Below are 25372 nucleotides of genomic sequence, written 5' to 3'. Positions count from 1 at the left end.
CCAGTCCCTCGGAGTCGAGTGTCATCCCCCGGTTCGCAACAGCACTCAACCCAGGTTTCAAGCTTGTCAAGCGGTGTTGTTTCCCCAGATCTCCACAGCTAGGATGACACATTAGGTAACTTATGGGAGTATACGTGGATGAAAGTTGAACATAAACTGCAGCATCGTCATCAAGGTCCAGTTCCTACGTAGGGACCTAGGTAACCCACAATATGGGTTGGGGTTCACTGCAAGGTGATGACACCCTTCTTGGATCATGCGGAGAATATTCCCCCTCCCACTCTTTCCCTCCCTGGCTTGCAAATCCCTTTAAGGAGTTGCAGGCGCGCCGGGCTATGAATAGCATCACATTCGGCTCAAAGGTAACTTGTGAGACATCGCAACTAGCCCTACTGATATGTCGGTGTACCAAGTGCATCCTTGTGTTAAAGCAGGCAGACAGGTCGATTTTTAAGTTGCACACAACACTGTGTTTCACTCCTCCAAACCAGTCCCTTTGACTTTCTTCCAACTCACCGTACGTCAACGTAGTGGGATTGTCCCTGTTGGTTTGGGCCCAACGACATGCCGCCATGACAACCAAGTTAACTCCCTTCATCAGGTATGACAAAAGTTGCGGTGTTTGCGAGGCTGATGTAATAGAGTCATGTCTGTTGCCATGCCGTTCGAGTGGGTGTCTTAATATGTCTCGGCTTATCTGCTGGTGGGTTTGTCTCCATTGTGATCAGAATTCAACACTTACAATCCTCCAGATGTCTGGACCATTGCGTGGGGGTACTTGGAGGACATTGCATAAAATTTGCATGGGTTGAGGTCTTCAAGTTTTCCTTTTATTGATATCTAAACCGCTGGACATGTGATTGTCTCCTTGCTCAATAGCAATGCAGCTGCCAGAAAGGGAATACTCGATATTTCCCAGGAGTAGTATGCTTTCTTATCAACAACCTCTACGGAGTTTACATTATTATGCTCATATGGTAGTAGACCTTGTGATATTGAAAAAAAAAGCAAGGTCGATGTTTCAACATTCAAGCTCCGTGTAAGGATCTTGACTCAGAGGCTGCCGGCTGTTGAAGAGTTGGTTCAACATATTCTCTGCATCGTACGCAGTTATTGCACATCGAGGAGCATGTGGTTCCCTGTTTCATCAAAGATCTGGAGAATCACAGCTGATTTGGAACAAGGTGGCAGAGTGCGAAACCGCTCAAAGGCTATGTATACCTGTTGAGTACCTATACGTCATAATCGTTGGTTCGTCTTCTTTTTCCTCTTCTAAAGTATCTGTGAGCCTTGTTGTGGTATCGAGACAGACTATCCGGCTTAGTAAACAAAGATGCAAATAAATAACAAACATTGGTAGTACGAGAGGCAGTATCCAGCTTGAGTCAGACATATACCATCATGGAACAGTTTTGAACAGAGAAAGAATGCTGTAGGTTACACATCTTTCCGCGAACATGGGCAGATAGGTAAGATCCATGCTCGTGTGCAGATGAATCGAGACGTAGGTAATAGGTGTGCTCTTATTGCGGTCGCAGTATTGAATAAAAGAGAGCTAATTGGGCAGTTGCCTTGGTATACTTGTTAAGTTCCTGATACCAGAAACCAAGGCAGAATGCCGTCCTCGAAAACGTCTGAAAACGGAGTCGCTTCTGACAATGCTCACGAGGATGAAAAAAAAAGTGTAATACTGACTGAGACTTTTTGACTTGGAATGATGACAAATTTTTCTGAACATTAACCCCTTGTTGAGTAATTGGAAGCCCGTTATCTCATTGGAGTGCAGGACAAGCGATGCTTGAGCTAGCCGTATGTTTTAATTAGGAATATTAGTGAACAAATCCAGGATAATTGTAGATAGAGGTGACTTTTATGAAGAATTGAGGAAGATCGTGAGCGTCGAGGAAGCTTCGTAGAGCAGGTAAATGGGTGTGATGGAGCCTTGCAAGTATTCTGAGCATCGACACAAGTAATACATTGGGTCTTGAAAGTTCAGGGTTGTGTAGCGAACTGTAATAAAGTAATGGAACATGAGTTGACAATGCATATATAATGCTATTCAAAATTGTGACGGTTACTGTGGGACTAATACTGAGGGACCTCAGGCATGGACGGAGAAAGAGCATAGGTAGTATCGCTGTGAACTAGGCAATGCCCAAGGAAGTCGAGAAAACACCACCAAAGCCATGCATCCCTCCGCAGCCAGTTTGGACACAACTTATATGGGAGAGACAGGCCGATTACCGGAGTGTAACCGACTTTAGAACTATCAGTGAGCTCAAAGAAAAACTCAAGGTTAGATGCTGACAGTTGTACTTAACGTCAGACGGGAGATACACTGTCAAGAATGATTTGAGTATGGTTAGAAATGAGCGTAGGTATCCTTGACTCGGTTAGTCCTCAGACAACAACATTTTAGTAGGAAACAGGAGCGTAATTCGGTTATCAACATATGACCAACTACCGGCACTGGTTGGCTTATAAACAGCTGTAAATCCTTTTGGCCAAATGCGCGGAAGCACTGATATTGGATTCTTGCGAAAGCACAAGGCCTATCTGCTGGGTATAAAGAATATGGAAGACACCAACAAACGAGACAGTCTTGTCGACACTTCTTATTGTCCCCCCTCACTCCGAACGCCATCATCTTTGACTCAAAAACACTTCATTTTTCCAGCTCCTCCAGAATAGTCTGCTCCAGCGACTCTGGCTTGGTAGCGGACAGCCATCGCCCCTTGACACTGCCATCCTTCCCGATCAAAAACTTCTCAAAGTTCCAGAGGACACGCTCGACATAGCCTCCAAAACGGGGCTTTTGAGACTTCAACCACTGATAAAGAGGGATGGCATTGGGGCCATTGACATCGATCTTGGCCATGATGGGGAAGGTGACTCCATAGTTGAGCTGGCAAAATTGCTGGATTTCGTCGTTGGTACCGGGCTCCTGCCAGCCGAACTGGTTACAAGGGAAGCCTAGGATTTCGAACTTGTCACCGTGCTTCTCACGGATCGACTTGTACAGCTTCTCAAGGCCGGCATACTGAGGGGTGAATCCGCACTTGGAAGCTGTGTTGACAACCAGGACAAACTTGCCCTTATATTTGGACAAATCCACTTCCTTGCCAGTCTCTGAGACATGTAACGTGAGCTTTGTGATATTGAAGACAAGATGTGGAACTTGGCTTCACTCACTGTCGAGAGGCTTGAAATCGTAGAAAGAAGACATGGTTGTGAGCGGTCTTTGAAACACCGATGGCTGCAGTCTAGATTGAGCAACAGAAAATCCCTGAGACTTGTCGAGTTTGAAGACACAGGTCAGATGCGCCTTTCGTTTGAGGAGTCGCTTATGTGTTATTGCTGATGATATGGAACCGTTGGGAGAAGAGATAGTAGCAGAACTTGTTGCAATAAATGGCTTCAATAGTACAATGAAGGGGCGAGTAATCAAGACGCGAAGGCCTGCTTCCTTCAAGCTGTGGCAACAGAGAAGCATGGATTTGAACAAGCGAAGTGCGAGGTGGGAACTTGCGACCTGATGGAACTTTGGAAACGTGGGGCATATGAGCTTGTGATCCGAGACGGAGTTCACGCGATGGCCAGCGGCTGTTGTGGATCCCATTGGCCAGCGGCACTACGACATGGTACTTGGGGTTGGAAGGGCTGGGCGATCAATCACTGTCGGAACAGCATTTTCCAGACGTGTGGATTTCTGCTGGGAGGGTCAGGACCAGAGCATGGATCGCAGCGGGAGACCAAGCGCACCCTCCTGGTCCGTCTCCATGGGAGTTCGTAAGCCCCTCCATGTCTCGGGGTTTTGAGACTTCCGTGTGCCGATTCCAAGACACACATTCCATTGTCACCACCAAAAGCAGCACATGAAGAGAGTGTGACAGAAAGATGTGGTCGAAAGAGGCCCCGTTTACCCCAGGTATACTACTAGGTGCTGATAAAATGCAGGCATATTATCAGGAGAATAGAAGAAATATATGGATATGTAGTAAGAATCTAGATAAAGTGGTCAGGTAGTAGGGAGTACTTGATCGGTTCACAGATCTTGATAAACTACTATCAAATAGCAGAGATTTATCGATGTTATTTGGGAGAGTTTGAGCTTTAAAAACTGAAAAAACTTGCAGTGTAGCTCAAAGTCCCAAGAATTGAAGCATATAGACTTTCTGGGTTTGTGTGTCACACCAAAATGGGCGATCGCTCGCATCTTGGATGGGCCCCTGTTAATCTTGTAACAGTGAGACGCTTGATTCCATGTCTCGCCACGTGGATTCTCCGCCTTAAGAAGCTTCCGAATGAAGGCCAAGACTGATGTATTTTACAAATTACAGATGCAGGGCTTGTAAGTTACGAACAGTGAAGCCGGAGGGGCCTTTGCTCGTCCTTTGCATCACTGCTCTCCTACCTCGAATCCAGGCAATATTAAAATCTTCTACTGATGCGGTCTCTTGAATGATAGAAGAGGAGATACTAACAGCTATCAATCCACACCGAATTGTCTTTGTTCATATCGTTGCCGTATTCATCCTGGGAAGCCCGGCGCTGTGACCTGGAACAGTCGTTCTCGTGGCGTCGGCAGAGCTCCGGGCGATATGGATACGCAGGAACGGAGGCACATCGTCATTGTTGGTAAGTTTCATCCGTGGATCTCCTTGAGCATCTGTCCAAGCTGCATATGCTGACGCATTCTGTGAATGACTACTAGGCGGTGGCATCATCGGATGCACGACGGCCTACTACATAACTCGCCATCCCAAGTTCAACCCCGCACTGCATACCGTTACCCTCCTCGAGGCTACTGAGATTGCTGCCGGTGCTTCGGGCAAGGCAGGTGGCCTGCTCGCTCTATGGGCTTACCCGGACTGCCTAGTACCTTTATCCTATCGTTTGCACAAAGAACTGGCCGCCGAGCATGACGGCGAGAAGAAATGGGGCTATCGACGCGGTCTGGGTTGCGGGAGTGTCTATGCTGTTGTCAAGGCCGCCGACCTGAAAGAGAGGAAGCGCAAGCGGGTACCTACACCTCCTTCACGACCGAACAATGATGATGGTAATGGAAAGCTTTCCCTGGAGAGCGTTGCGCAACTCGAGGAAAAGGGCAAGTATTGGGAGAAGTTGCCCAAGCAAGACGAAGCCGCAGCGAAGTTGCTCAAGGACTCGCCCCTCCCACCAGATCTTGACTGGATTGAGGGCCGACTAGTGACACATTACGAAGAGATGGGAACCCCAGGGGTAACGGAAACAGCTCAAGTACACCCCCGGTACTTCACCCAAACGATCGCAGAGCTCGCAAAGCAAGCTGGTGTTGACATCCGAGAAGGAGCAAAGGTTATGAAGATTGGTGAGGTTGAGAGTGAGAGCGAGGGCGAGGAAAATGCAGAGGGCCAGACAAATACAAAAGGCACGATTGCGAAAGGGAAGCGAGTCCAGAGTGTCGAGTACGAAGACCGAGCTACCAACGAAATCCGCACCATCGACGATGTAACAGACGTAGTCGTCACTGCCGGACCTTGGACGGGAAAACTTTTGCCACAGACTCAGATTGGCAACATCCGCGCACACAGCGTTGTCTTCGAAGCCGACGTCAGCCCGTATGCCGTTTTTACCAGCATTCAGCTTCCTGCAAAGTGGGTTCCTGAGCACATGGCCGCAAGGGGAGAACGACGGCGCCATGGACGACATGTAGATCCCGAGGTGTATGCACGTCCTGGGAAAGAAGTGTATGCCTGTGGTACGTACAGCAACACCACTGCAATGGCTCCGTTACTTGTCCTGTTTAGTACAGCCAGGGCTGATATCTCTTGCAGGTGAAACCGACAACGATGTTCCTCTTCCCCCTACTGCCGAGGAAGTCGAAACCGACCTGTCCCGGTGCGAAGACATCATCGCCTACATCGGGACGATCTCGCCACAACTGGCTTCTGCACCAGTGAAGACCCGCCAGGCGTGCTACTTACCGCTACACAAGCGTGACGGTGAAGAAACTGGTCCTCTCATCGGCCCAATGGCAACAAAAGGCCTGTGGGTTGCTGCTGGCCATTCTTGTTGGGGTATCCAAAATGGGCCTGGTACCGGTTATCTGATGGCAAGAATGCTCTTTGGAGACGAGGTTGACGAGAGTGTGGCTCAATTGGGGCCGAAGAAGTACAACATTTGATCGGACAATGGGAAATGAGGAGATCCCGTCGCCGACCTCACAGTAGAAATCCAGTATACACCATCCGTCGCGGAGTACTTTCCGATTGTTGACCTGACAGGAAGTGGCCACAGAACAACAGATGCCGAACCCTGCAACAAGAATACTCAATTTAAGTTCCTTCAAAAAAATATTTTTTCCCTTCGAACTCAACAGCCAAGTACCCTTACATTCAACATTAACTCTTCCCGAAACATATAATAATCCACCCTTGAAAGACATTCCTCACGGTTTAAACACGGCTGATTCAATCCCACGATGTGGACAAAAGCCATGGTCTATCGTCGAGCAGAGCACGGGAAGCCCCGTGCTGACTCCCAGGTATCCTAAGCCACCGAGGTTCATATGTGCGATTGTTAGATCCAAAGCATACCATTTTTGCTCCTCGTAAACGAAAGCACAGCTATCATGTTGTCTTTTAGTCTATTTTGAGAGCATGTGCACAGCAAAATCGCCAAGGATCGCTGCAGTTTGCCAGAAAAAAAAAACTGGAAGGAATCCCCTGTTGGAGCTCACAACGCCACCCTTAGCGGCTTCACCCCATTACAATGTTTTCTCTATCTCCATTACTTCTTTAATTCCCTCCTCGATTGCTGCCACCTGCGTCTTATCCAATCGCTTCAACGGTCTCCTGGGATACCCGCCATATCCAAAGTAACTTTGGATGGCGGATTTAGTTCCCGCAATGGCGGCCTTTGTTAGAACCCAGTCGCATTTGGACAAGATGCGCTGCAGCTCTATGGCCTCCTGCTTACGGCCCTCGACGTACAGCTGCCAGACGCGAACGCATACCTTGGGCATGACGTTGGCGCCACCGGCAATGATGCCGCTGCCGCCACTGGCCAGCGTCTGTACGGTGAAGTCGCACATGCCACCGAAGGCCATGTAGCCGGAGCCTTCGGACCAAGGGGTCTTGGCGTTGGTGGCGAGCGCAACGCGGGTCAGTTTCCCGGTGTTGGCGCAGGTGAACTTGGTTCCGATGATGTTGGGGTGGGCGGCCAGGCGGATCAAGAGGTCAGAGTCCATGTCGATGCCGGCCACGGCGCCCGGGTAGTTGTACAGGATCAGTGGGAGGGGGGATTCGTCTGCCACTGCGACGAAGTAGTCATACACGGCTTGTTCATCCATCAGGGCGCGGAAGTAGGACGGCGGCAAGAGCAGCGCGTAGTCCGCGCCGAACTCAGATGCCAGCTTGCACAGCTCAACGGTGCCACGCACGCTACCCTCCGTCGCTCCGATGATGATGGGGGTTTCAGTGAAGCCAGCCTCATCGAGAGCTTCCCTGGTAGCTTGTGTGACGGCTAACTTCTCCTCCCGTGTGCAATGGATGGCTTCTCCGTTCGAGCCCATGGTAACAAGGCCCACAAGGCCAGCCCTGACAAGTCGTTGGGCATGCTTTTTGATAGTGGGAATATCAATGTCCTCGGTTTCAGGGTCGAAGAAGGTCATTGTAGGAGCATAGATGCCGCAGGGGAGCGGCCTCCGCGTGCTTCGATGACCATTTGTGGCATTGTTGGCAACAGTCATGATGGTACGAAGAGCGTAGATGCTTCCAGGGAGAGATGGATTGTGGTTTTTCAAGCAACAAGAGGGGACAAAGATACCAAAGCTCGAGTAATGGTGAGCACGTGTAAAGAAAGGGTAGCAGAGGGCCGGAGTCAGCGGGAGTGGGACAGTGGACAGATGGCTACTTATAAAGGACCGACAGAACTTCAAAGACCATACGGCAAGTGCCATTGATTTAATTTTCAGCGAAACTAACCAGTGGGGAAGGGATGAGAGGAGGATGACAAAATGGTGTATGACTGTCGCCTGCAGAGGACCCGAGTCATCGAGACAGCTCCGCGGATCCTGCTTGACACCAGAGCCATAGCCTCAAAAAGAAATGCGTAGATGAGTCCAAAACTCTGGGAGAGAAACGGGAAGGATTGCATGCAACGACGGGTGAGACGTACCGAGAGAGGAACAGACAGAACGGCACTAACCAAGCAGGTAGTCCAGGAACTAAGCTACCCGGTTAGGTATACAGTCTTGTAATATATGCCTTAGTTAGGTCAACTGGGCAAAGAAATCACGCATATCTGCATGTGTCATGACCAGACAAGCCCAGTGAGTTGATGCCCAGTCCTCTCAATGACTTGGATGAGTTGTTGTGTAGTAGCAGGCTTTGTTAATATCATCCGCCTAGTTATCCCGTGAGCATCAAGCCTATGCTCATTGGCCTGATGTCTGGGTGGAGATCGAGGGACTCCTCACGAGAGTGAGAAAGAGTCTGAACATGAAGAAGGTTTCATTCACGTGTTGGTCGTTATCAGGTTCCCATGCCAGTCTAGATCTAGACAATGTAGGTCTCTTGTTGCAGGCCAGAAGTGTGCTTTGAAAGGCAATCCTACATCAGACCATGCACTGACGTGCATGGACAAGCAAAGTGAGGGCGAGGTCCAAATGCCGCACAGTCCAGCATCCCACTTGTATTTGCCAACAACAACGGCTGAATTGAACAAGAAGCACACTAGAGCAACTAGGTAGGTAGTCATCCAGTGAGCCTGCAGTGTGTGCTCTAGGCCGACAGCTGGACGGGAAGAAAGAGTATGGCGGCAGAATTGCGGGGCTATGTAAGATGGTGTGCGGGGAGGAAGAAAAATGGAAAGACGCCACAGCACAAATGAAAATGGCTTCTGTCTACATAGCGCCTTACCCCACAGAAGCCAGGAACACAAACGCATTCCGGTAAAGTTGTCAGCTGCATGATTTTCAGGCTGACAGTTGATTCATGTGAGAGAGCACAGTGTGGTGTGGCATGAGGGTATCTGAAAGAAATCCGTACCTGGTATGGCAGACCTGTATTTGCGAGAGAAAGGCACAAAACCAGATATCGACATCGCAGTTTGCTGATCAACCTAAAGTTTGGGACTTCTGGAGCTGGTCCCGAGCACTCAGACCATACCTACATAGGAACCTGAACTTGATAGACACATTGAGACGCTGTGGCGGTGTCATCACTGAGCTCGCAGCCTTCCCAGGGCCTCAACGCTCATCACGGCCATGTTGAAAAAAGAGCCCTGGAAATAAAGGCTGCAGCGAGGGCGTGCTTCCTGTAGGTTACTTGATGTGCGACGGGAAAATAATTTCCTCCAATCAGGATGTCTCTTTAGCTGCCAGAGATCTCGGTTGAAAGCAAAACAAGAAACGGCCTGCCGTCCTGCTTCAGACGGGCTGGGCCTGGTAAAAGTTCTGCAGGGCGGTGAAGTCGCTTTTTTACGCGTAGGACTGCCGCAATGGAGCGACAGGCGACAAGGAGAAGAGAGACTGTTGGAAGATCGCATTTAGCCTGGCGGGATAAGAGGCTCTTGGTGGGCCAAGCAAGGGTTGCGGGTTGCTTCGTGGGAAAAGACCAAAGGCATGGTCGTTGAGAATCACTGGACTTTGTGGCCATGATGGAAACCTGTCCTGTGGATCCTTTCCCGTGCGGAGAAGAACGTGGGGAGGAGGGGTGGGCGCGCGGGGCAATGTTCCCCGAGTGGAGTCTCGATCCCTGTCGGTTCTCCAATCTCCACAGCAGCACCAGGTATTCCAGGAACCGGACCCCAGCTGCCTGAGGGGCAGGAGCATTCAAGGATCAAAGAGGTCTACCGTTCCTCGAAAACTTCGCATAGGAAAGTCCTCGAGCTCTGAGAGAGATAATAACTGGTTCATACGACAGCTGCTGATAAGACAAGCATCAAGTAAAAATGGCGAAAAACTGAGAGCTGGGAGTGTGCTGTATAGTGTTTTACTGTGCCAGAGCTCAACATAAAGCCTCCAAATCCACGCCCCAATTGGCCCCTCTCTCCGTCAGACTTCCGACTTTCCAGCCCACGTAAAAGTAAAAGCTCCTTATTAATTGTGTAACTGCTGGGACGGGCAACAGCATCTCAAGTTCTTCCCCGCCGGAAAGGCTAGAGACTGACAACGGCCATGCCGAGTGGAATGATTTACTAAGTTCCTGCCAGCCGGCTCGGGAGATTAAGTCCAGGCCCATCAGGTAGGTGACGTTGCGGGATCAGCATGCTACGATGCAGGAAGCACTGTGGCAGGTTGGCAGGCTGAGTGGCAGCAGTTAATGTCTGCCTCGGCCCTGGCATGTTACAGGCGCTGAAATACCCAACCATATTCATCTCACCCACAGATCCACCAGGTCCTCTCAACCTTCCATGGTACACTAACTGGCTGTGTCTTGAGCAAAACCATTTTGAGCTCCTTTTGTTGTAAAAGTACGCATTATCCCAGAGAAGTGCAAACCCCTCATTAGCCAGGATGAAGCCTCTGAATGTCTTGATGGTAAGGCTCCCCCCTCGAAGGATGTCAGTTGTCATAGCTGACCTTATGGAAGGTTGGTACAGGCGAGTACACCACCGGCTTTGTCGGCGGTGGTGCCTCGAGTTCAGACAAAAAGATTGGAGTTGTAGGGCTCTGCATGTTTGATCTTAGGCGGCGAGGCAAAGTGGGAAAACTGGGCATGGTGGGTGTCAATGGGACGAAGTTTCCTGCCATTAGTAGGTTCATTGCCAGGGCGGTCGATCTGTTGTGCTTAGCTCTGACCCGATGCCCAGGGAAGCACCTCTATGAGAATATCTCTCTCGTCTATAACGGCATGGACACCTCGTTCGAGTCCTGGCCTGCCGATGACACAATTGACCCTGAAGCATACAAGAAGGCCATTGACGCCCTTTCGCCTGGAGACGCTGTCACTATCTTCACACCAGATACGACACATTTTCCTATTGCCCTCTACGCTATCGAGCGCGGCATCCACGTCATGATAACCAAGCCAGTTGTCAAATTGCTCGAGCACCATGTTGCCCTTATTCAGGCCGCTGAGAAGCATGGTGTATTTGTGTATGTGGAACATCATAAACGCTACGATCCGGCCTATTGGGATGCCAGAGTCCGGGCCCAAAAATTGGGAGACTTTAACTATTTTTACAGTTACATGTCACAGCCTAAGTCTCAACTCGAAACGTTCAAGGCTTGGGCCGGCGTTGATTCCGATATCTCGTACTATCTGAACAGTCACCACATCGATATTTGCGACTCAATGGTCTCTCCCTTGGGCTACGTCCCAGTTAAAGTCTCAGCTTCTGCTTCAAAAGGTGTTGCAACGAGCCTTGGATGCAACGAAGCAACCGAGGATACAATCTCATTACTTGTTCACTGGGAGAAGAAGGGAGACCCCACCAAGCACGCAACAGCAGTCTACACCGCCTCGTGGACAGCTCCTCAGAGAGCCGGAGTACATTCGAATCAGTATTTCCACTATCTCGCCAAAGGCGGTGAGATCAATATCAATCAAGCAAAACGTGGCTATGATGTGGCCGAGGACTCGGCAGGACAAGTCGTATGGTACAATCCTTTTTACATGCGGTATGCGCCTGATGAGAACGGGAACTTCAACGGCCAGAGTGGATATGGATATGTCTCAATAGAAAAGTTCGTCGATGCATGCCGTTCTATCAATGCTGGCATCAGCAAACCTGCAGATTACGATAATAAGGGTTTGCCAACACTGAAAAACACCATTGCGACCACGGCCATTCTTGAAGCTGGCAGGCGGAGTATTGATGAGAATCGGGAGATTCGAATCGAATCTGGGGACTCGTGGAAGTTGATTTGACTCACAGAATGTGTGAAAAGCGCACTATTGAAACACATAGAAAGCCAGTAATAGTAAGGATGTGATGGATTGTGAAAAAAAAAAAAACTATGGAATAGAAGTATGCCCGCACCGGGGGTTGGAACTTGGGGGTCAAATAATGCAATGCTCATTCATATTCAAGAAGCAATTAGCCGAGAGCAGCAGAGGAACAGAACACCTAATATGGTTTGCATGCATATATAAAATCGCTACCGGATTGAGGCCTTAGAGCTCAACTGTGAGTTATCTCTGACGATTTACTGCCAACGGCATCTACTACGCCATCAGAAGCTACCAGTTCTCATCTGAGGGTTAGGGTTCATGCAGATCACTTGGCGAATTATCACGGTGACATGAAGGTCTTCGGTGGGACGAAACTCGGATCTAAGTATACCGAAGACTCGAGGTTCTGAGGCCCCGAGTCGCTTCCACAATCGGCTCTGGCGAAGCATCACCGGCCGGGTACAAGTTGAAGGGATCGCAATGCAGATGCAGATTAACTACAGCGTGCCTTCCGCTTTTGAGATCTAGCCAGTGGGTCCAGCCTGAACCCTTGTAACATCATTCCCGGGCCGGGCCGGGCCGTCAAAACAGAGCCGCGATCCGAACTCGGGGAAAGGAAAAACAGCTTCAGAGTTCGCTGATTGATTAAGCTTCTCCACCTGGTAATAAGTGCAGTACCTTTCTTAAATTTTGTTGTACATCTCTAGCACAGAAGCATGACATATGATATCGTGATATCGTATTGATACTGCATCCATTTATCTTCATCATTCGATTCTCTCTTCACTACCATCCAAAATCCCTAACCTTGCCAACACTCACCCTCTAACATCAGCAGCCTCCGCTCACTAGGCTCACCATGGCTTACAATCCCAGGCAAGAGTCGGCTTTGAGTTGCGACAATCCCACACAAGCAGATGAACCATCAGAGGTTTCGTCTCTAACAGCTACCGTAACCGAATCCACCCCTCTTCTTCAGACCCGATTACCTTCTGATGCCTGCTCTGAAACCGCCTCTCCGTCCTCCTGCTCCCCTTCCCCAGGCCGCTCTCCTCAAGAGGAAGATGAAACCGTCATCATCCCTCCAACAAACTTGCCTAATAGTCGCATTTGGCTCACTCTCGGTGCCACTTATGTTGGAGTCTTCTTGGGAGCGCTGGATTCGTCCATCATGGCAACGCTCTCAGGGCCTATTGCGTCCGAGTTTCAGTCGCTTTCCCTCCTCTCATGGCTCGCCACTGCTTACTTGATCGCAAATGCCACATTTCAGCCGCTATCAGGTCGGCTAACCGATATCATTGGGCGCGGGCCGGGGCTCGTATTCAGCAATGTTATGTTTGCGCTGGGTAACCTGCTCTGCGGCATCGCCAAGGGGAAGTGGGGGATGATTGTCGGTCGGGTTATCGGTGGTGTCGGAGGTGGAGGGTTGATGAGCATAAGCACGTTTCTGGCGTCGGATTTGGTGCCTCTCAACAGGAGAGGCGTTGTGCAGGGTGTGGGGAATATTGCATATGGGTAAGAGCGTCGGTCTTTCTGCGTATTGGATAATTGTGGTGCTGACGTGGTGCACAGCTCAGGATCAATGCTCGGAGGTGTGTTTGGAGGATGGATCAGTGACAGCTCCCCGTGGGGTTGGCGCTTTGCATTCTTAGTCCAAGTACCAGTCATTGTGGCATCTGGAGCTCTAGTGTGGTATCTTGTGGACGTTCCTCCACGCATCTCTAACAGGTCATTGCTTTCACGCATTGATTTTGGCGGGACCTTCTTGATTGTTGGTTTCCTCGTCTTACTCTTGCTTGGCTTGAGCGCCGGAGGAAACCTCGTCCCTTGGACAGATCCCCTCGTTCTGACCACGATCCCCATGGGCATCGTGATGATGCTCAGTTTTGTTTGGTGGGAAAGTCGTGCAAAGCAGCCAGTAATCCCGGTGCGTCTGCTATTGCACCGGACTATCCTCACAGCTTGCTTTACAAACTTCACTGGGTAGGTGTTCTTTCCCCTTGATCATAGTACACAACTGGACTGACGAGGTCAGAACCATGGTGACAATGATGTCGCTCTATTATATGCCCCTCTATCTTCAAGTTCTTGGTCACTCTACCACTCAGGCAGGCTTACGTTTATTGGCCTCTTCTGTGGGCGTCTCCATTGGCTCCTATGGGTCAGGAGTGATCATGAACAGAACCGGAAGATACGTTAGGCTAGGAATTTCCCTCTTGCTCCTCACAACGGCCGCTCTCTCTCTTGCATCCACACTTGATCAAAACTCCCCTTCTTGGATCCCGTTTGTGTCAATGGGACTGCTCGGCGCTGGCTATGGAGGGATGCTGACAGTTACCATGGTCGCCTGCATTGCGGCCGTCGACCATTCTTACCAAGCTGTTATAACCTCAGCAACGTATGCGTTCCGGTCAGTGGGCGGGACATTGGGAATCACAGTGGCCTCGGCCTTGTATCAAAACATTTTGAAAGCTCGGCTGTGGGAGCGGTTTGGTGATCTTCCCGGAGGCCCCGAGGAGATTGGCCGGATACGAGATGACTTGGCTGAGTTGGGCAGGTTACCAGCTGGGTGGCATGAAGGAGTGATACAATCCTTCATGGATGCATTTAAGGGAGTGTGGTACATGGGACTTGCCCTTTCTATTGCAGGCTTGATCAGCATATCCCTGATGAAACAGCACAAACTGCATTCAAATTTGGCACGGCAAGATGATTGAGACTCTGATAGTGTCTTTCAGCGGGGTTCAATCCATTGCACCAATAGCGGCATCGGAGTAATCATGATGTCTTGGTAGTTCATTACGGCAGTAACGGGAGGAGCGGAAATGGCAGAAATGGTGCCTACAGGTAGTTTGCACATTACCTCCCAAATATCAACATGGTCATGTAACCCATGGCGCTAGGGGGCTCGATCATGCAAAATAGTAGTAAACCCTAACCCTCGAGAGTCGGGTTTGGAGGGATGATCGTTGCCGAGACAATGATACGCTCCACCCAAACTGGTTGCCCCTTTTGTTTACTTAGAGCCCCTGAGAAGCACAGACAACCGAGACAAGATATCCAGACAATACACAGCTCTTGTTAAATTAGTGATATCAACCCTAAGCCCAATCCCATGATATCCGAAAATCCATAGAACAGACTCCCTAACAACCATGCAGCAGAAACACCCCCAAGTTTCGTTAGCCATGTAGCCCTCATTCCTCGTCGCTGCTATCGATGATGAACCCCGCCCTAGCTCGCAGCCGTGATCTTGCAGCAGCAGCGACGGGCTTATCGTTGTAATCTTCATCCTCTCCAGCACCACTACCACCACCGCTGACAGTGGAGCCAGCTTCTTGGCCACTCGGCCCTTCATGGCTCAGCTGAATCGGGTCGACGTCCATAGCATTGCCATCACGGCCTCCGTCACGTTCCCAGTCGGACTCATCATTAGTTCCCGTATCCCTGGACATGTTCGGTTGTTTTAGCTGAGTTCTTCCCCTCAATCTGATAGGACGTTTTGGTGAGGAAGGAGAGGATGCCGAAGAGGAATCAGAAACGATATCCTCAAACTCTTCATCCGACACCTCCTCCTCACTTTCTTCATCTTCTTCATCACTCTTCTCTTGACTCTGCGCGCGTGGTTTTCTTTTGCTCTTTTTCCGCCGTTCGATGTCTGCCAACGGCTGATCATCTTCCTCGTCTACACCAATTAACATCTCCCATTCTGACCTCTCAACGCCACCCGGCTTGGGTGGCAAGCCATCATACAATCCAAATGTCGCATCTTTGGCGGCCTGATGTGCCGCTTCCTTGGCAAAGAACTCGCGATCATACTCTTCATCAGTCTCATCGTCGCTCGGATTGACATACGCTGCGCTCTTGATCCGACGCGCCCGCTCAAGCTGTTTCTTGCGCCTGGCGCGGCGGCGCTCCTCGAGCTGCTCTTCTGTCAACGGTTCAGGCTCCTGACTGCCGTCGCGGCGGCGGCGACGGCGCTTTTTTGGAGGAGGTGTACCGTCCTCTGCCATGCGCTTACGCGTCTTGAGCCTGGGACCCATGGGGAAGAGGATCCCGTTGTCGCCGTCGTCCAGGAAGTCTTGCAATTCACTGCCATCGTCATCGTAGGCGGCACGCTTACGTGGTGCAGCAGACTTGCGGCGAAGCTGGTGCTCGGCTAGTTGGCCATCTTCGAATGTAGGAGGGTTGAATTCAGCTTTGTTGATAAGAGAAAGGGTTTCTTTCAAAGTATCTGCATCAATGATGCCTGGAATAATCCATGTCGAGTCGGGTGATTCATCCAGGGTCGGAGTGAGTCGCTCCATGCCACAGAGCTTCATCAGCAAGCGTAGATGAGAATTCTTGAACATAGCCTTGCGGCGAGCGTCATTGTCTGGACGAACGGTAGTATACGCCGGCGTTGTTTTGAAGCCGGTGCCTTCACTTGAGGCTGCTTCGCCCTCCGGTCTCTCAGCGGCCATTGCCTTGTCAATGTTTTCCCAGGCTCGGCGCTCGCGTTCAGCATCAGCAAGCTGCTGCTTGATCCAGTCAAGATGATCTGTCTGATTCCGGTCAAGAAGCACTCCAACTGCAATGGCGATCTGCTGGTCACGGCTGAGCTCGCGCTTGAATTCGAGCTCGGCGCCGGGTCTTGGGTTGGAGGAGACGGTCTGTTTTTCAAAGCCATATTCGAGATAGTAGGCTGTACTGTTGATCTTTGAAAACAAAATTTCGGTGAAGAGGGCTGGTCGTTCCTCCAATTTCCGAATACAGCGCTTGAGGATTTGCCTCACGAGCTCTTCCCACTCCTTATACATTGGCGAGTTTTTATCCAGGGGTTCTGGGCCCTTGATCATGTTGTAAAACAAATGGATGATGTCCAAACGGAAGAGCATAACGCTCATTTCCTGTTTGAAGGCGACCCGATAAAAGTACCGATGAGCACGCTTCAACTGAGAATCATCGAGGTCTCGGTAGTACTTGGTGAAGGTGACAAACGTGTCAACCACACCTTGAGGTGTAAATCTCGCTGCGAAGCGCTTAAAGTCAAATTTTCTCTCCTGGCTAGTTTTTTCAGCCATTTTCTCATCATCAGCGGAATCATCTTCCTCGTCCTGATCTTCGTCGCCGTTTTCTCCGGCGGCAGCTTTGGCTGCCTTTTTCTTCCGACGGGCCCTTTTACGCGATCGGACTTGCAAGTCAACATTTTGTTTTGAATAGGCTTCAAGAATGCGCAGGAACGTATGCGCGAGCTCGGTACAGGCATCCAAATACTCGAAGCCCTGATCTTTGTATGTGCGGACGATATTGGCTACAGCATCGTGCGTAGACTCTTCATAAAACAGCCGGCTTAGAATGTTGTCGGCAATTTCTTGGTCCTCATCGTTGCCCGAGTCGAACATTTCCTGGACTGTAAGGAGAATCTGGGTGAAGCAACGCATCGCCGAAGTCAACAGCCGCCAGTCCTTGTCTCCATACGCGCGATCCAGGGCGCGGTTTAGGGCGATGAACATCTCTTGAGTGAGGACGGAGGCAATAAGATTGAAACTGCTCACATCTTCGCCGGATTGAGCCTTGCTGGACTCTTTTTTCTCCCTGCGCCGTGCACGCTCTGCTTCCAAGAACCATGCTACGAGGTAGAAGAACTGGCTCTGGTGGTAGTGAAGCACATGTGGAGCTTCCCGCTCCAGGGATTTCCGAATATGAGAGAATAAGGGGTTAAAACCTGAGTCAAGGAAGTCGGAGACAAACGAGCCAAGCTGCTGACGAGCTCTCTCATCGATGGTAACCGGAGGGCCCAAGTCTTTGGGCTCCATATCTTCCCTCCTAGCTCTTCTTGGAGGCTTGAAAGTCTTGGTACTATCCATCTTCCTTTCACGAGCAGCTGGGTCCAACAAGGCTTCTTGGCCCGAGACGGTGGTGAGCTTGCCACTCTCCCTTTTGACCCATATCATAGTTCCAAAGCGGCTATGGCGAGTTGGCATGTTTTTCCCATGGGATCGGAGCATGGCGGCTTCTCTTTGCATGGCAGCGGCAAGCTCATCGGATTTGATCTTGCTTAGTTGCTTCTCGCTGACAAAGAGCTTCTTTGGGTCCACACGCTTGACCAGATGGAATATGATCTCCATGACAATGACGTCCTCGGTGCGAAAATCCTCCCCCATGTTTGAGGCGATTGTCAGGAGGGTAAGGAAAATATCTTGGTATGAGAAGGCATCGATTAGGGCTGAACGAGAGATCTGCGATTCGTCGCCTTCATATTTGACGCCAGGAGGAGGTGTGATCATAGCGATATTTCTTAAAAAATATAGAATGAGCTTGATTATACCCTGATCACGGGCAGTGCGCTCGCCGATAGGCATGGCCATGGCGGGCAGAGCTACGCGGACGGCAGTACTGAGGATGGGTGCAGCATCGTAGTTGATGATGGCACGCTTGTAACCAAGCTGAGCAAGCTGTAGGACTGGGATATGGCGGTGATGGTTGATTGTCATGGTCTCGCGGTCTTTCTCGATGGGCCAGGTGAGGGGCACCATGAGCTCGAAACAAGCGAGGGCAATCCGGGCCTTGTACTTGTTGCTGTTCTCGTTGGGCGTCCATAGCGCAAGAATATGCAGCAGATCGGTGCTGACAATGTTCGCCTCAGCCAGACAACGGGCAACGTCCATGCGGTTGGTTTTCTCGTCGTAGAAGCGGATCCATTTTTTGAGGTCTCGGAGCACCTCTAGGGCGTCGTCACCAAGCTTATAGCCGCCGTCGTCGTCGATGCTAATACCGCCGAGCTGGAATGCGCTCGTCAGCAGGAAGTCCCATCCTGTTTGCTCTAAGGGACACTTACAGCAGATACAAGACTGTTGATATGTGCCCGCACCTGCGGATGCACAACATCGTTGACTTCGCCGTCTTCCATCTCTGTGTTCGAGTAATGGCCTTGGACTAAGGCCCCAAATGCTGCCGTAAAAGGGAGAAGGTTAGTTCTGGCATACCCGAAGCGAGCCCGCAAGTGATCAGTATTGCTGCGAGGATACTTATGAAGGATGCAGCTGAGAGACTGGGGCTTGCTGTTTGAGCCTATTTGCGGCGGCAAGGACAGTGATGAGTAAGCATACAATTTGATGGTTGGCGATGCTTGGCACACGACGCGACGCGTTACCAAACTAGCAAGCATTCAATCTTGAAAAGCGACCGCGATGGGGACGCGTCAAGGCGCGGATCCCTGCCCGAGCAAACAAGAAGTCAACAGTAAGCAAGCACTGTGAACTCCTGGCGAGTTCTATGGAAAACTATCCGTGCGATTTCCGGAGAAGACACTGTAAAGCCTTGAGACGCCAAGACTCGGCATTTGAGGAAGGATCGCGCCGATCGGTGCAAAGGACCCCACCGGTGGGATCGGTGGGATCGGGAGCATGGGAACCATGACCGAGGTTAGCCGCGCTAGGCCACATGCTCATGTGCTTGCTTTTGTCCGGACGGGGTCAGGGTCTTGGATGTTTTGAGCTCCTCGATCTCCTTTTCTAACCGAGTCTGGAGGAGAGACCACTGCATCCTGCATTCAGCGTTCGTGAAGATGTCCCCCGTCATGTTGGCAAGGCAAACGCTGCGGTTCGCTGCTCGGAATGCGCGCTCTTTCAGTTCTACGGCTGCGCGCCCGGCCGCCGCTGAGGTGAAGCGCCTGGGTGTTATCGGTGCAGGGCAGATGGTATGTTGTTGTGCTCATCATGCCCAATTGACGTCTCACTCTCACATCTCACACAATGAGTGAATTGAATTTGACGGCCGCTGACATATGCTTCGCGCCTCCTCCATAGGGCCTCGGTATCGCCCTGGTGGCTGCCCAGAAGGCCAACATCCCCGTCACGCTGGTCGACTCCTCGCAAGCCGCCCTGGATAAGGGTCTTGCCTTCGCAGGTTCGTGAGAACTGCCATCTCCTGATTCTCTCGATCCTGTATCGGCATCATGAGCTAAGCAGCGTTCTGGCCTGTCGCAACAGAGAAGCTCCTGGCTAAGGATGTCTCCAAGGAGCGCATCACCCAGGAGCAGGCTGATGCTGCCCGGGCTCTGCTCCAGCCTACCACCTCGATCGAAAAGCTCAACGATGTAGACTTCGTCGTCGAGGCCGTCCCCGAGATCCCCGAGCTCAAGTTCGATATCTTCGCCAAGTTGGCCCAGATCTGCCCTAAGCATGCCATCTTGGCCACCAACACCTCGTCAATCTCCATCACCCGCATTGCTGCCGCCACGACTGGTGGCAACCCCAACGACACCTCCAACAGCTCTCGCGTTGTCTCTACTCACTTCATGAATCCTGTTCCCGTGCAGAAGGGTGTCGAGATCATCTCGGGCCTGCAGACCTCCCAGGACACCCTCGACACCGCCATTGAGTTCTGCAAGCGCCTTGGAAAGATCCCTTCCATTTCGGCCGACCGTCCGGGCTTCCTGGCCAACCGCATTCTGATGCCCTACATCAACGAGGCTATCATTTGCCTTGAGACCGGTGTCGGTGACCGTGACTCTATTGACGCCATTATGAAGAACGGTACCAACGTGCCCATGGGCCCCCTACAGCTCGCTGATTTCATCGGCCTGGACACATGCCTTGCCATCATGAAGGTCCTTCATTCTGAGACTGGCGATTCCAAGTATCGCCCCAGTGTCCTGTTGAAGAATATGGTCGATGCCGGCTGGCTGGGCAAGAAGAGTGGGAAGGGTTTCTATGAGTATCAGTAAACAGTTAGCTATAGTGTAAACGTAAATTATACCATAGGCCAGTGCCGTCAGTGTACGCGTGAGTGTGTGCCGTATTTGACTGGTGATGCAATCATAGTGTCAAAATTTCTCTATCCCCTATCGTGTATTTCGTAAATGGATCTCTGAGCCCTGCAGGCACTACCACCTAGTCACATACGAGCTGCGAAACCCTCCATTCAATACAACCGCAGGACCACGGGCTCGAGGCATGGGTGACTGAAGACGCCTGGTTGTGTTGTTCCCTTGGCAACGATTCAGGGGCTTCTCTTCGATAAGTAAACAATGCAAGCCAGGGGATACTGGCTCCAGCAAAGTCAAGAAGAGATCACTTCATGTTTGTCATTTGTCATTCAGTCAAACCCAACTCAGATGGTCTGCCAAATCAGGCTCAATCAACGAACCCATCCTGTCTCTCTACCGGTGGCTTTGCCAAATGTACCGCTTGGGTGCTTTGGGGGCACAGTGCAATGTGTTCTACCACCACAATTGCTAAATCCCTCTGATTTCTCCGTCATGCAACTAGGCATTGCAGCATGGATCGTCTTTTAAGTCGTTTTCGTTTCGACTTGCTGCTTTCTAAAATTGCAACAACGCCCATCACCGGGATGAGCCCCAGAGAAGATATTTTCTCCAATGAAAATCAATCAGTACCTTTCTTTTTCTCCAACGGACCCCGCTTTCAGTGAACAGTATCAGACCTGTGCGTGGCTTGCCTCCATGATCTCCTAAACTCCCAACATTCCTGTACCGGACACAAAAGCATTGCTCCCAATAGAGCATGTTACTGTTCGACAGATATAGGCCTTCCAAACGCTTATGTTACTAGAAGAAGCGTCTGAGCAGAGTTCTTCAGCTCATATCATGGCAGCTAAAGCTCCAAGTTTCTGACACAATCTTCCTGATCTAGCATCCTAGTTTATTTAGAATTGTTTTTCGTTAAGCACTCGTTACCATAATTTTTCTTAGGGTGTGAAGGAAAAAACAGACAAGGCTGGCGTAGTCAGAGGCAAGTGAGCATGAGCCCAAATCCACGCTGCAACCTTCCACATGCTCATGATGCTTCTCCGCTAAAAAAAGACTTTTTCCCCGGTCGAGGCAAGATTAGGTACCCGGCTTCTCCCAGCCAGCTATATCAGGACATTCATTCCACCTTTTTGGGATATGCTGCATCAAGGTAAGCTTAGAGAGCAAAAAATATCAGCATAAGATCCATCCAGAGAGAAGTCTGACTCGCAGAAGCGAGAGGTTGTGCAGCTGTCCTTGTTGGCCGTCCCCAACATGCACAGCAGCGTGGACGATATGATGTTTTCTCCACGCGCGCGGCACAAAGCACGAGCCGGCAATCTATTTTCATTAGCCAGAATCCCTGGTCTGCCTGGATGTCACGGAGTGAGCGGCTTGTCGGTCTGGAGGGGCGGGGTGCAAACAAGATTCCATCAGTCCCTGCTAAACAGAAAATTACCAGACAGTCAACAAGCTATCTTTGCAAGTTTCCGATCCTTTTCATCATCACGTAACAGCCATCGTTGTATGATAGCTATCACATGTTTCATATCAAAGTGCAGTTTGCCTGCTGAAGGCCATATGCTTTTGGAAACATGGCCTCATTGGGTTCTCCTATGCCATACACCACAAGTCGAATCTCGCATTCACCCAGTTGTTTCACAAAGAAGCTTGGGACAGCGTCTAGAGAATATGTACAAGAAGGTGTCGGCAGGCGCGGGGAATCCGACTCGGCCACCCATTTTCCCGCCTGCCATGCCACGGAAGACATGGGGACTTTAAGGCGACAGGTTCGGGTGGCGATCCGCATCTAGATAAGCTGCAGACGGAAGCAAGAGAAGTCGTTTCCTATTTTGGGAGGTCATCCACGACAGGGAGATGGTCCAGAAGCCATCAGCTGATGAGGGGAGATGCATACTCTCGGTCCAAGAGCGGCTTCAATGGGACAGGGATTAGCCCCTTGGTGGAGGTTGTTCTGACTTAAGGAGAAAGCCCGGAAGTGAATGCTCTTTCACCTAGTTTGTCTCAGTTGTGAGCCCAGGTAGAAACCAGACATCAAAAGGAGGACCTCAACCATGATATTTTCTTGCTTGTCATCGACGACATCAATGGCAAGGTCTCTGTTTATGTGTGTTATCCTGAGGAGTAAATCTTCCAGAAGCTTCAACAAGAGTCCTGTACAACGTGGGTCAATGTTTGAGCCTGTGATATGTCTGTCATCTTCATGTAATTGTGGCTCTGTGAGTAGCTCCATAGTTCTATGGGTCCTCAGCCATGCGATCCACATGGGTTTTAGAACATAAATGCTCACTTCAGGACTTTTACATCTGTCACCAGGGTTAGTTCTCCTTCAACTGTTCAACTCGTTCCAAGTTTTACCCTTAGTCGGAGAATCTGGAGAGCGCCCCAAAGATGGCCCAGAGTAGGAGGTTAAAATGAAGATGCTCAGCGGAACAAAAGGTAAAGAACACTTGGTTAATAAAAGTATGAAATGCAGGGAATGACAGCGAACATCCTGCAAACCTAGACTTGGAGCGCCTTGTTATCGAAGAGCTGTTTGCTTGCTCTCTGAGTAGTGCATGAAGATATCGCATACATGTAATCCCAATCAGAAAAATATCGTTTATCTCGACATCAACAGGTTGATAAAACATTACGTGAATCGATCCAGAGCAGCTAGAACATTTGGTATGTACTGCGGTTCGCTGGCGCTCCTTAGGTCATAGTTACTCTGTATCGTCACAATTATCCCACACTGTTTGTTGATTCCCGTGGTAAAAGACCCGGAGGGAGCTTTACCGAGTCTGATACTTTCCAGCATCTCCATTTGTCATTTGCTGCATCTGCCTGTCGAGAGAATCCAAACCTGGTGTGAGCTGAAGCGGTTGACAAGTCGCTGCGGCCTACCGATATCTTGGCTCGGCTACCACCAACTGCATGTTTCTGCCAGTGTAACAGGCTGTCATTTTGATACGACACAGGATGCCAATATTAGCAGGTATGAAGTGCTATTGAGGACAGAGGGAGAAACATGTGTAGGTGTCTCACACAGAGAACGCAAGATACACCCACAAGTTAGACGAGACCATGCCGAAACCCCTTTCTATGGCCGAGCAGTGAATCCAAACAGTTCACACAACATTCTCTGGCGGCATTTGAAATTTGGACCTGTCAGGACCTCTTACCTAGCAAATCATCAACCGATGCCGCTCAGCTCAAAACCCTCACCATGCAGCCCACGCGGCCTGAAATTAATAAGATGGCTGGTATGTTGGCAGGTGGAACTTAGGCCTAAGAGCACACCACAAGATCTTAGCAACCCAGCAAGATCATGCTATTCAAATCTGATTTGTCACATGCATCTTCCCTGATGTTGGCTCTATGGTGATTGGGTTCTTTTTGACCAGGCCTAGGAGATGCCTAGACAAACATACCTAGCTCAAAAACCACAGATATTGCAAACTTGCTACTAATCAACGTTCGGTCCTCCACGGCACGTGACTTGCAAAATGACCAGCCACTTAGAGCTTACAGCACGCCTCATAATGGACTAAGCATTACAATGTCAATGTCAGGAAGCCCAAGATTTGCCGCTTGATAGCAATGAAGAAGCTTCTCTTGGGTCTGCATGGGAGTGATAAACTTATCAAAGGGATCTCAATCTCAGCCGGAGAGACAAACTTCGACATGGGCATAGAGGTACTCCTAAACTGGGTGAGGATGGAAGAGGGCGAAACATGCAACTAAGCCCTCTCTGTCATCTCTTGTCAAGAATATATCAAAATTCCATCTGTCAGACAACCCGTGAAAGTTGGCTTGAAATCGGGTAGCTGCGAACAGTGGAACTGATGAGAAGCTTCTCGATTCGGTATGGAATGCCATTGGCGGGATTAGCGAAAACCTCATGTGTTTTGGCTCACGAGGCTGCGTTGCTTGCACGGCTTCGCACTGCTGCGACAGCAGAGCATGATACCGATCCTCAGCTCATTGGGCGGCCACGCGGGTTGTTGCAGTTTCGGCGGGAATCCATGACCAGGACTCCCGGATCTAATTGTCATTACGCTCCGTCTGCAGGCACACATTGCATACACCATACATCCCGAGAGCCACGACGATGGTGCGACGTTCGTATTTGTACTACCAACTTCATGGACCCTCAAGCCCACATTGCTTCGCGGGATAGTAGGGTTCTTTCCTCACATGTTGAGCCCTGCCATCAGATCCATCCATTACTTTGCGATGTAACAAGTTCCATAGGCATAGCACTAGCGGACCGGGCTGCCTGACATTGTGTCTTGGTCATTGCATTCAGGAAGAAACATTGTCGAGGACGGCGAGAACAAGGCTAGATGATGCTTGGTTGCCAACTGAGTGGTTTCTGGCTACCAGTCATCTTCAAGCTCTCTCTCCCCCGTATGTCTGCAACGTCTCGTCCCGGCCCGCACCTCATGTGCAGACAGGTATCTGGTCAATGGTTACAGCTATCGGCGTTTCTTGTCCCGAGAGCTTGCTCCCTGCTTCGTCCCCCAAGCTTCCCGCACATGGATTGCAGTTCAGAAATTTGCGTTGACGACCTAGACACCGAGCCAGTAGCAGTTTTGTCGAAGAAGCACTCGACAACATCAATACTGCCTTCAAAGTCCACGTGTTTAGACTGCGCAGGGTCACACTTGCTCGGAGTCCGCCAATGAGTACAAGCAGTCGGGACCGACTGGACGGTTTCGTCTGTCTCAAGCCCTCGGCCCCGCCACTTCCG

General features: G+C 50.4%; 7 protein-coding genes across 7 annotated transcripts; 4 read left to right on the top strand and 3 right to left on the bottom strand.

Moving 5' to 3' along the window:
* Positions 1-2665: 2665 nt before the first annotated feature.
* Positions 2666-3226, bottom strand: CTHT_0029180 (glutathione peroxidase-like protein; the record flags this gene model as incomplete). The annotated part of the gene is made up of 2 exons (XM_006693310.1): positions 2666-3129; positions 3193-3226. The coding sequence occupies 2 exons, from the start codon at positions 3224-3226 to the stop codon at positions 2666-2668; spliced, it is 498 nt and encodes a 165-aa protein (XP_006693373.1).
* Positions 3227-4198: 972 nt separating this feature from the next.
* CTHT_0029170 (putative UPF0673 membrane protein) lies at positions 4199-6166 on the top strand (the record flags this gene model as incomplete). The annotated part of the gene is made up of 5 exons (XM_006693309.1): positions 4199-4246; positions 4341-4351; positions 4568-4638; positions 4715-5740; positions 5817-6166. 5 exons carry the CDS (start codon positions 4199-4201, stop codon positions 6164-6166), a joined length of 1506 nt encoding a protein of 501 aa, XP_006693372.1.
* A 582-nt stretch (positions 6167-6748) lies between these two features.
* On the bottom strand, positions 6749-7732 carry CTHT_0029160 (uncharacterized protein; the record flags this gene model as incomplete). Its single annotated transcript, XM_006693308.1, has 1 exon — positions 6749-7732. One exon carries the CDS (start codon positions 7730-7732, stop codon positions 6749-6751), a length of 984 nt encoding a protein of 327 aa, XP_006693371.1.
* Positions 7733-10501: 2769 nt separating this feature from the next.
* CTHT_0029150 (uncharacterized protein) lies at positions 10502-11858 on the top strand (the record flags this gene model as incomplete). Its single annotated transcript, XM_006693307.1, has 4 exons — positions 10502-10525; positions 10578-10740; positions 10798-11083; positions 11174-11858. The coding sequence occupies 4 exons, from the start codon at positions 10502-10504 to the stop codon at positions 11856-11858; spliced, it is 1158 nt and encodes a 385-aa protein (XP_006693370.1).
* An 883-nt stretch (positions 11859-12741) lies between these two features.
* CTHT_0029140 (uncharacterized protein) lies at positions 12742-13401 on the top strand (the record flags this gene model as incomplete). The annotated part of the gene is made up of 1 exon (XM_006693306.1): positions 12742-13401. One exon carries the CDS (start codon positions 12742-12744, stop codon positions 13399-13401), a length of 660 nt encoding a protein of 219 aa, XP_006693369.1.
* A 1678-nt stretch (positions 13402-15079) lies between these two features.
* CTHT_0029130 (uncharacterized protein) lies at positions 15080-18774 on the bottom strand (the record flags this gene model as incomplete). The annotated part of the gene is made up of 2 exons (XM_006693305.1): positions 15080-18646; positions 18703-18774. The coding sequence occupies 2 exons, from the start codon at positions 18772-18774 to the stop codon at positions 15080-15082; spliced, it is 3639 nt and encodes a 1212-aa protein (XP_006693368.1).
* Positions 18775-19443: 669 nt separating this feature from the next.
* On the top strand, positions 19444-20592 carry CTHT_0029120 (3-hydroxybutyryl-CoA dehydrogenase-like protein; the record flags this gene model as incomplete). The annotated part of the gene is made up of 3 exons (XM_006693304.1): positions 19444-19563; positions 19673-19772; positions 19856-20592. 3 exons carry the CDS (start codon positions 19444-19446, stop codon positions 20590-20592), a joined length of 957 nt encoding a protein of 318 aa, XP_006693367.1.
* Positions 20593-25372: the final 4780 nt, after the last annotated feature.

The sequence above is a fragment of the Thermochaetoides thermophila genome (assembly GCF_000221225.1).
Source record: "Thermochaetoides thermophila DSM 1495 unplaced genomic scaffold scf7180000011816, whole genome shotgun sequence".
In the NCBI taxonomy this organism is placed as follows: domain Eukaryota; kingdom Fungi; phylum Ascomycota; class Sordariomycetes; order Sordariales; family Chaetomiaceae; genus Thermochaetoides; species Thermochaetoides thermophila.
The sequence above is the reverse complement of the archived record's forward strand: the minus strand, read 5'-3'. Positions and strand labels throughout refer to the sequence as shown.